Source organism: Lotus japonicus, chromosome 4 (assembly GCF_012489685.1).
Source record: "Lotus japonicus ecotype B-129 chromosome 4, LjGifu_v1.2".
In the NCBI taxonomy this organism is placed as follows: Eukaryota; Viridiplantae; Streptophyta; class Magnoliopsida; order Fabales; family Fabaceae; genus Lotus; species Lotus japonicus.
Window position 1 is genome coordinate 66737053 of NC_080044.1, and position 10225 is coordinate 66747277.

A 10225-nucleotide genomic window follows, 5' to 3' on the forward strand; every position below is an offset into this window, starting at 1 on the left:
ACATAAAATAAAAAAGGACACTTTCCCAGGCTATGGGTTCCAGGTAGAGTTTTTTATATTGATTTGTCTAATGTTTAGTTTACACTATCCTATATTCCTATGGTTCCTAGTTCCTACTTCTATTCTTAATTTCCTTGTGCCTCTTCTTCCTACGTAGACTTTGTAACTGGCTGCCACTATTATTTTGTTTTATTGTATTGAGATCTGGGACTAGAATTGAGAATTCAGATTGGAAACGGAATAGAAGAATATAATGTGATCAGAGTCATAACAAACTTTAAGATATAGGGAAATCATCACTCTTCACATTTCTAAATAGATGTAAATTGTCAAGTATAGGAGTAATATTTTATTCTGTTCGCAATTCAGACATTTTTTAATCAAGTAATTAATATGGAGTATCTTAATTGAGGACATTAATTGGGCATTGGAATTGGTGCGTTTCTTGCAAAAGTCAACTAGCACAGCTAGCCTTGGATCATCGTTGTCATCAAAACATATTCATAGATTTTGGTTCTCACGGACAACGGCAGGGTGAGTTTCAATTACCCACAATCAATTATCAACTTTAATTTCATAAAAAAAAATTATTTTTCAAAATTTCAATTTCAAATACTAACTTAGCAAATTGGAAAAATAATGATGATTTTGTCTACTTGTAGTGTTGAATTTCATCAAGTTATAAGGAGATGGTGGAAATGATTTAGAGCCTTAGTGCAACTCATGAAGACATTTTGTTCCAGTGTGTTCCCTGTGAGTTTAATATAGTCGCTGAGTCTTTAGCCCAGTGCTCATTGCTTAGAGTTTGGTATTCATGTTTTTGAGTCCTTTCCCACTGAGTGTTAGAGTCTCTTACATCAATACCTTTATGAGGCGTTGTCAAGTGGTTGTTATGATTCTTTTTTACATTTAAAAGATAATTTACATAATTTAGGATTAATCCATGGATCTTCCCCTCCTCAATCCATAGTCTCTCAACTCTTATCACTTCAGCTATCTTTCAGAGACAGCGGTTTGTAGTTCCTTTCGGGGAATTGACCTCTCCAGCTTAAAAAAAAATCATCAAGTTATGTCAACATCTTTTTTCTCATGAAGCTAGTCATGTGGTTTAGACTTTTATATTTAAACATAAATCAACCTAATTGTAATTATTTTTTAAATAGATGCTCAACATTCAACAATCAAAATTAAGTTAAGAAAAAACAATCAAAATTATCAGTATTAAATTTTTTAAATGAATTTTTCCATTAATCAATATATTTATCAATTAGTTATTCTATATTAATATGATTATTACTTTAAAAAATGATTATTCCTTCCAATTGTTACCAAGAAAATATCAATATCAATATGATTATATAAAAAAATTACTGAAATTAACCAAAATTTGGTCTAGGGTTATTTAAACGGCCCTAGTTTAAAATTGTAATAATGATGTCTTTAATAAATATTTATTTTCAATGTATATCAATTCATAATAATTTATAATTTTTTTTGAACAAATAATTTATATTCAAATAAAGGATTTTATTTTTTTAATTTATAAAATAGGGATTGAAATTTAAAATTTAAACACTATTTAATGTGTCTTAGTACAAATGTAATGAATGGTAAATTGATTCTTACCACTCGAACTATATATTATTGTCTCATAATTTAATTGCAAGAGTCTTTTTCGGTTAATTTCCCCACAAATAATAAATTGAATCAAAGGGGAAACTCAAATATATCCCATCTCCTCAAAGGAGGAAAAAACTAATCAGAACTTGTTTAATTCCACGAATAAAAATAGTCTTACCAAATACAAAAACCCGAGTCAAATTTTAAATTTACCATTCATTAATTATAACCATATCTTGAGAAAAAGGAATGGGGCGATTTAGGCAGTATTTACTCAAATGATTTGTACTAATTTGATTTAGAATCTTAGATGAGGCAAACTTGTAGGCTTCTGTGGAAAGGAATTTGAACCTGCAAAGTCAAGAGGAAGATCAGCAACATATGAAAAGCACAATCGACAATTTGAGGAGGCGGTGGAGATGTTGGAGATGGAGAAGAAGAAATTAGAAGAGGTTGAAAGTTTGGCTAAGGTATGGAACAGAGGAGAATGGTGGAATGAATCAATTGATGAGATGAGTGTTGATGAGATTGAGCATAATTCATGGTGTCCCTATATGAGTTAAGGGGAAAGCTTGTAGAAAGAGCATATCAATTAGCTATGATGTTTGGCATGTAACAGAATATTAGCATTTTGATCAAGGTTTTTTTTTTTTATAAGTTTTGAAATTTGTTTTTGTTCTTTCTGTGTATTTTCTTCTTGCATTAGACATTTTTCTTTTTTGTGGTGGTTTTAATATTTTTTTGCACTAGTGATCATTGCTCATAATCTTTTCTTTGAATTTAATTTGATATATATTCTTTTGATTGATTTTTTTGTTACAATTTTTTTTTGGTACATCAATGCTTAAAAGAAAAGGAAAAAAGTTTTTGTTACAATTCTATTAACACAAATATAAATACGATATATAATAAATTATGGATAAAAAGAATTAAGGAAAAACAAATCTGATTTGCAAATGATTTTTTTTTCTTTGCTTTTTAGTATAAGTTCTGTTCTGCATGATGTTGAGATACAAAGACAATAAACAATTTTACATTAAAGTAAAAAATAAATACAAAAGTTAGAAAGACCTATCATTAGGGATACCACCACATTTAAATTAAATATTTAATCAATTGATGTTTTTAATTATGAATTATCATGAAGAAAGTTTCCTATATACCAATGAAAACTTTAACATAAAAAAGTTTTAAATTTTAACACGTTTATTTATTTAATTTAATTCTTAAAAAATAGTTTAAAAAGTGGTCTAAACTATACAGTTATATTTTACCTTAATAAGTTATTTTTTATATTTTATATACTAAATATTGTTAATCACTAATCAGTTAGCAAATATGTGGATCATCATGCATTAATTAAAGAAGGTCAGGATTATCTCCATATATAGACTGGAGAATATGACTGATAAAAAAAAGGGTCTTTCAGGCTAGTCAACAACGAATCACTAATTGAGGAGAAGGGTGACTTTCAACCATAAAAGGTACAATCTAACCTAATCTCATTAAATTTCACACGGCAATTGACAGATTATTTACGGGTCATTATCATTCATTTATCTGCCGCGATGACTTGCAAATCATTAATTTTCTTTGTTAAGAAATCCTTAAAATCCCTGCTCCAACAAACTCCTTTTTTGACTTATTGTCCCCAAGAGTTTTGAATTTTTGACAATTTTTTTTTTCATCGATACATTTCCACCCATATTTTTTAATTAGTTCTTTTTCTTTTCTCAATTATATTTAATTACAAAAAAAAAGCCTTTAACATGGCGACATTAAACAAACACCTCAATTTTCTCTGAATCTCTCTACCCTTACCTATATTCTTGTCAAATGAAGTTTAACCTAGCTGGATGTAATGCCAAACATAATCATCATAGCAATTACTCTTCTCTCTTCTCCTATTTTCTCACGGGAGGTGCTAGTAACAATCACTCTAATACTCTATTTTCGCCACTCTCTTATTAATAAGTTGAAATTCATTTGATTTCTATAAAATTGAAAGTGGCTCCCATATTTTTATAGATTCCACTTGAATTTCAAATAATTGATGAGAAATTGCTAAAAAAATGGTGTTAAAATCAGCATTGCTAGTTTTTTTTTTATTTTATCATTTTCTCACTTTAAATGTTTGTTGAATGTCTCTGCTAAATGCATGTATGCGAATCATTTTTCTTTTCTTATCTCATCTCTAGTTATCATATCAATCATTTAGTTCTCTTTTATGTCATGGGCAAATTTTAGAATGCGGATTTGCTACTCGACGAAGTCAATGGTTTGTGACTCTCCAATCTAAATAAGAGGGCCCGATTTTAAGAGGCTATTATCCATTAATCTCAACATATTTGAAACAGAGTCATCTAATTAAAATCTGATCGGGGGGGGGGGGGGGGTGATCAGGTGAGCTGTGTCTGGAGTTGGATGGGGGAGGGGGTGCCGCGTCTGGAACGAGCAGGGAGGAGGTACGACGTCCGAGCGCCGTAGTTGAGCATGGAAGGGTGGGGGTCTTGCAAAGGCACTCTGATGCTTGTGTTGTAAAATCTCTAAGTGTTGAAGTGAGAAAAACCTACCTTGGCTCCGGTTGAGAGAGCGTTTTATACTTGCTCGAAAAGCTAGAGTAGCCTCAAGCTAGATCTCGAGCCTCGCTCCTAGCCCTTCGTGGCTGATGTCTAGGGTTAGCGATGGGATGGTTGAGGTGATTCACATCCTCTCCCCACCATGGAGCTACCCGTACTCAAGGTGCTCGACACATGGTCTGATCGGGCTAGCACAATTGTCTCGAGCCATCACTCGGAGGCATAAGTTAGCCGATCGCCAGAACAAAATCAAACAGTGAAAAATCACTGACTTCGGTGAATGTTGGATCTCTAACTCTTTACTTGACCCTTTTCCAGATTTTGGGTGTCAAATATATTTTTCCCTGCCCCAAATCTTTTACAGTGAAAACAAAACAAAACAAAAGAAAACGAGGTAACACAACACAACACTCCAACACAATTGTCTCCATCAAAACCACTTCTTCCTTCTATTCTATTCCATTGTCCCTCTCTTCACCTCCCACCTTTCTGCTTCCAACCATGGCACCAAACAGTGTCTTCAAACACTCTGTGACTGTGATCCCATCTCCACTCGAGTAGAGTTGCAATCTTTTCTTCATTCTCTTCTGCCCCTGCAAAATGGGTAGAAATTTCACTCAACAAGGAGACACCTTTCTACCTCCGTCAGAACAACCGCCATTTTTTCTCCCTCAATCTCAACCTTCACCACCCACCACCACCGTTCGATCTGACAGCAGCAGCAGTTTCAGTTTCAACGACAAGGCCTTGAAGGTTAGTCCCAGCATACTCCTCATCATCATCATTCTCGCCATCGTTTTCTTCATCTCCGGTTTGCTCCACCTCCTCGTTAGATTCCTCTGGCGGCCACCGAGCAGAGAAACCGATGATTTGGACAGTGTCACCGCCCTTCAAGGCCAGTTACAGCAACTCTTCCACCTCCATGATGCTGGTGTTGACCAGTCTTTCATTGACACCCTCCCTGTTTTCCCTTTCAAAGCTATCATTGGGTTGAAGAACCCTTTTGACTGTGCTGTTTGTTTGTGTGAATTTGAACCAGAAGACAAGCTTAGATTGTTGCCGAAATGTAGCCATGCCTTTCACATGGAGTGTATTGACACATGGTTGTTGTCACATTCTACTTGTCCTCTTTGTAGAGCGAGTTTGCTACCTGAATTCTCTGCAAACAATAACCGTTCCCCCATTGTTCTTGTTCTGGAATCTGGGAGTGATAGCTCAAGGGAGATTGTCCCTGAGGGTGGTGGTGCTATTGGAAGGACTAGTTCAGTTATGACTACACATTCTCGCCTTGGTTGCTGCGGTGAGAGCGAATTCGGATCAACGCGTGTCGATTTACCTCGCAAATCGGGTGAATTAGCTGTAATTGAGAGTCCTGATTCAAATGTTGCAGTTGCAGGGGATGATGGTGTGGAGAAAGTGGTTACTGTGAAGCTGGGGAAGTACAGGAATGTGGATGGTGGTGAGGGAGGGGATGGTGAAGGAAGTAGCACTAAAAATGTAGATGCTAGAAGGTGTTTTTCTATGGGGTCTTTTGCTTATGTTATGGATGAGAGTTCCTCATTGCAGGTACCTATTAAGAAAACCCCAATCAAGCCACAGTCAAATAAGAAGCTTGTTTTGCCTTTGACCCCAGGACACAAGCTTGCAATGTCAGAATGTGATTGTGAATCCAGGAGAGACTTCAAATTCTCAGGCTTGCATGCAACTAGAGTTGATCAGAATCTTGCTGGGGCTTCAAGTGCTTGTAGTGGAAATGGTGCTGCTATTGGAAAGAGCAGAAAGGAAAGTTTTTCTATATCAAAGATTTGGCTCAGGGGGAAGAAGGATAGGGCGAATTCGGCGGCGGATTCGTCGAGAAGGTCTGTTTCATTCAGGTTCCCGGCACCGCGCAATGCCGCTTCTGTCGGTGATGCAGATGATTTGAAGGCTAGGAGAAACAAATTTGACACAAGGAGTGTTATTTCTGAGATGGATTTTGGGAAATGGGAGAATGGAGGAGGAGGAGGAGGAGGAGGAAGTGAGTTTGGCTATGATGAAGAAAACCAGAGCTGCTATAGTATGGATTCTCAAGCTAGGGCACCTTCTTTTGCTAGAAGGACTTTGCTTTGGCTTACTGGAAGACAGAATAAGGTTGTTCACTCATCCCCTACTCCTTCCAACCTCTAGTGTTCTCTCTTTGTTTATCTCCTCTCTCTTTTTGGAGCAATTTTTTGTTACTACATCTTATAATTGTGGAATCTAGATTTATTATAGTATAATTTTAGTGGTAGAAAGGTGCAAGAGAAGTTGAGAAAAAGTGAAATGAAATGTTGGATCTGAACAAAGTATTTCTGCATAAAGTTTGTCAAGTTTGTTTATGTTCAATTCAATATGAGAGATTCTTTTGTTGCCTTCGTCCCTGATTTCCCTGTCCAGTTCAGATAAAATCCTCATACATTGAGATTTCAGTTTTCACTTGATAGTACTATCTTGTTATGTTTGTAAATTTTCTCTGGTTTCATAATCTTGTTACATTTCTGTGTTCTTGTGATGTGACAAAATCCATCAAACTAAGTGTGTTTGGTTGAGTCTTAGAATCAATTCTCATTGACCAGAATTGACTCTAGGTGGTTATATAGATGCTTCATAATCGATATGGAGAATTCATGTTAGTCGTAAACTCAATTCTGAGAGAAACTAAAGAGGGTGGCTTCTGCTGTGGTCTGTGGACATAATCAAAATTTCACAAACATTACGCTATAGAAATCACTTTTCCATGAACGTATTTAAACATAAATCACTACACTTTCAACTTATTTTAGCTCACTTTTACCATAATCAATTATATCTAAAATCAATTCTCACAGCGCTGATGCAAACATGCATTACTAGTGTTTGGTTATGCGGTTGAGAATCTCATAATCAGTTAATCACTTCTAGAGAGGTTAGTTACAAAATGAAACTTTTGGAGTTAACCTGCATTAAATTGTGTGCTCACCAAGCTACACACCTATAAAATTGCTTTTGGAGTGTAGAAGCACTGCAGTGGGTGTTGAATTACAATCTCAGGTCACTGACTATTTTTAGTGGTGAAAATCCCCCAAACTGGCTTTTTGTACACGATTTTAACTGCAAGTAACTGTAAATTCATTTTGTGTTTTCAAATGTTCCCACAAGAAATTTTCACCGTACTGAAATTGTAGTCAAGTAGGACACTCTGCATCACCAATTGCAGAAGGAAAATGACGTGGAGGTAAAATGTAAAACTTTAAGAAAGCCATGAATGCATCTTTGTGGAAAAGGTAAGAACTGAGCAGAGGTTTTGGTCCCAGTATTTAATGCAGCATTCAGTACCATCCTTAACCTTATAGACTAGTATAATGGTTGAAATGAAAATTCAATTTCAAATTCAAATTGAAATACCTTCCTTCGAGTTGTTGATGTAGAAAGATTAATTAGCAAGGGACTCGTGGAAGCATAGTGGGACTTGCATTTATTCAATGAGGTTGTGACTCACTGCACTAAATTGAATACTACATTGATGGGTGATGTTAATATGGTCACGGGAACGGTTGGATGCAGCTGTCTGTGCTGTAATTTGTGCACCTAACCCTTTACTTGGCATACCAACCTCTTTAATAATATCAACCCTAGTGAATGATGCCATTTTTCTGATATTAGAGTACCTGGGTCTCTGAAAATTTGCAACTTGTCTCACCTTTTAGTTTCTCATGCATGCTTAGGCTTATTATTGAGCTAATAACACTAATTATTGTAGTGTTGCTTCATGATTTGAGTACATAGTATAGAAGGGTGTTGTGTATGTTAACTGCAATAGCATTATTGGCAACCACAGGAATTGCAAGTTAACGAACGCGAGGGGCACAAGTTGGATTGGAGTGGCAGTTGTTACATCACGAGTGGCTATGTTGTGCACATGACATGATGATAAATGTCTTTATTCGTTTGTTTTATGTTTGGGTTACCATTAAACTTGTGGCGTTGCAGAGTGGCCAGGATAACATGGGTTACCATTTATTAAAATTTGGTGTGATCTGGCAGTAGGCCAGAAACCTTGAATAAGAATGAGATCATGTGAAATTTGCCTCAGATACGGGATGAGAACACTAAACACAAGCCCCTAAATAGGTTGAAGTGTGCCTTTGAGACTTTACCTTGTAATCGTTTTAAACTTTGTTGGTCACTGTGCGTCTTGATCCTCGCCTCCTCGGTCATCTTGCACTGAGAGGACGGGACCATAAGCCCTCAAGACACTGAGGCTAATAGGCCGAAGTGTGTCTCTGAGACTCGTCTTTGTAAGCCAACTTTGTCAGTTGCGATCCTCAATCGTCTTGAATAGGAGTACGGGAACACAAATTTGAATCGTGGTCATAAAAAATGCTAATTGTCTTATCTTGCCTCAAAATGTGGAAACATTTAAAATCCATTAAGTGTAAAACTAATAACAATAAGTCTCATTAATGGTGAAAAATAAAAAAATCACTTCCCAACATTTTTTGCATTTTTCTTTTAAAATTAATTGGTCGGTTGTTCCTCATCTACCTCATGTTCATCCGTCGGACGACCTCAAGGACAAGAATCCTACGGTGTAAATTTGAATTGCCATTGATACTCGTTTTTCTATTTTTACATTCCTCGAACGCGTCTTCAATGGTTCTCTTTAATATGCTGAATGAAATTTTAGCAATAACATTAAATATAGATAATTTTGTGACAAAGAAAAAAATCAAATATCCGTTTTATTTTGCCTTGATGTTCCTTCATCGGGATTTCCATGTTGACTTGACTTTTTAGTCAAGACTCGAGCATCTAGTTGAACCATAGCTTTTGCTTATAGATTTTTCCAACGAACCTGCCATCGGCACTGAAACAAGCCTTTGATTTGTCCAATAATAGACGCATAAAAGTGGTAAATCAATTAAGAGTAATGATATATACACACAGTGGCGGAACTAGGAAAAATAATATGAGGGGCTAAATTTTAAATATAAATTAAATTTTTTTATTAACAATAGACATGTATATATACACACAAAATTGAAATTTGCTTTTTCATTTTTTTTTAAAGTTTCTATTCTCGAGTTATTTTTTGCATTTAATTAATTTTTTTCTTCTCAAAAGTTGTTTCTCTTGAAAAAAAATGAAATTCATATTTTTATGTTATACTATGAGACTATTAACTTTTTGCATGTAACGAATAAAAATATTTCAAGACTATTATATTTTCGACACACATTTTTTTTTGCAAAGAAAAAATATATTGTTTTGATTCTTGTACTAACTAATAGTATAAAAGTTATTAAGTGATAATAAGTAAAATAGGAAATTCTGACAATGCTTAATGTAAGGACTAACAAAAATGAAATTGTATCAAATATTACTTAAAAAAAAGGTGAGTATAAAAGTTAAGTGATAATAAGTAAAATAGGAAATTTTGACAATGCTTAATGTAAGGACTAACAAAAATGAAATTGTATCAAATATTACTAAAAAAAAGGTGAGTATAAAAGTTAAGTGATAATAAGTAAAATAGGAAATTTTGACAATGCTTAATGTAAGGACTAACAAAAATGAAATTGTATCAAATATTACTAAAAAAAAAGGTGAGTATAAAAGTTAAGTGATAATAAGTAAAATAGGAAATTTTGACAATGCTTAATGTAAGGACTAACAAAAATGAAATTGTATCAAATATTACTAAAAAAAAGGTGAGGTGGGATCAAACCTTATAAGCTATGGTAAAAGGGGAAAGCTTCTACCACTAGGACAATCCGTCTAGATTGCCATAATATGCACCGTAATATATATGTAAGAATTATTAACACAAAAAATATTTAATTCCTCTTCATTATTAAAGAAATTTCTAGAACATTGGGGGGCCATGGCCCTCCCTTGTCTCTATGTAGTTCCGCCATTGTATACACACCTCATTTTTTAAACACTTTATTTTCACCTCCTTTTATTTCTATCTCTCTCATCTTATCATCTATCACATCTCATATTTTCCCTCTTTTACTTTTTCTTTT

The 10225-nt window shown here is 34.6% G+C and overlaps 1 protein-coding gene across 1 annotated transcript; it reads left to right on the forward strand.

Moving 5' to 3' along the window:
* Positions 1–4573: 4573 nt before the first annotated feature.
* LOC130714563 (RING-H2 finger protein ATL13) lies at positions 4574–6587 on the forward strand. Its single transcript, XM_057564471.1, has one exon. It carries the CDS (start codon positions 4800–4802, stop codon positions 6363–6365), a length of 1566 nt encoding a protein of 521 aa, XP_057420454.1. The 5' UTR covers positions 4574–4799; the 3' UTR covers positions 6366–6587.
* The last annotated feature ends 3638 nt before the right edge of the window (positions 6588–10225 follow it).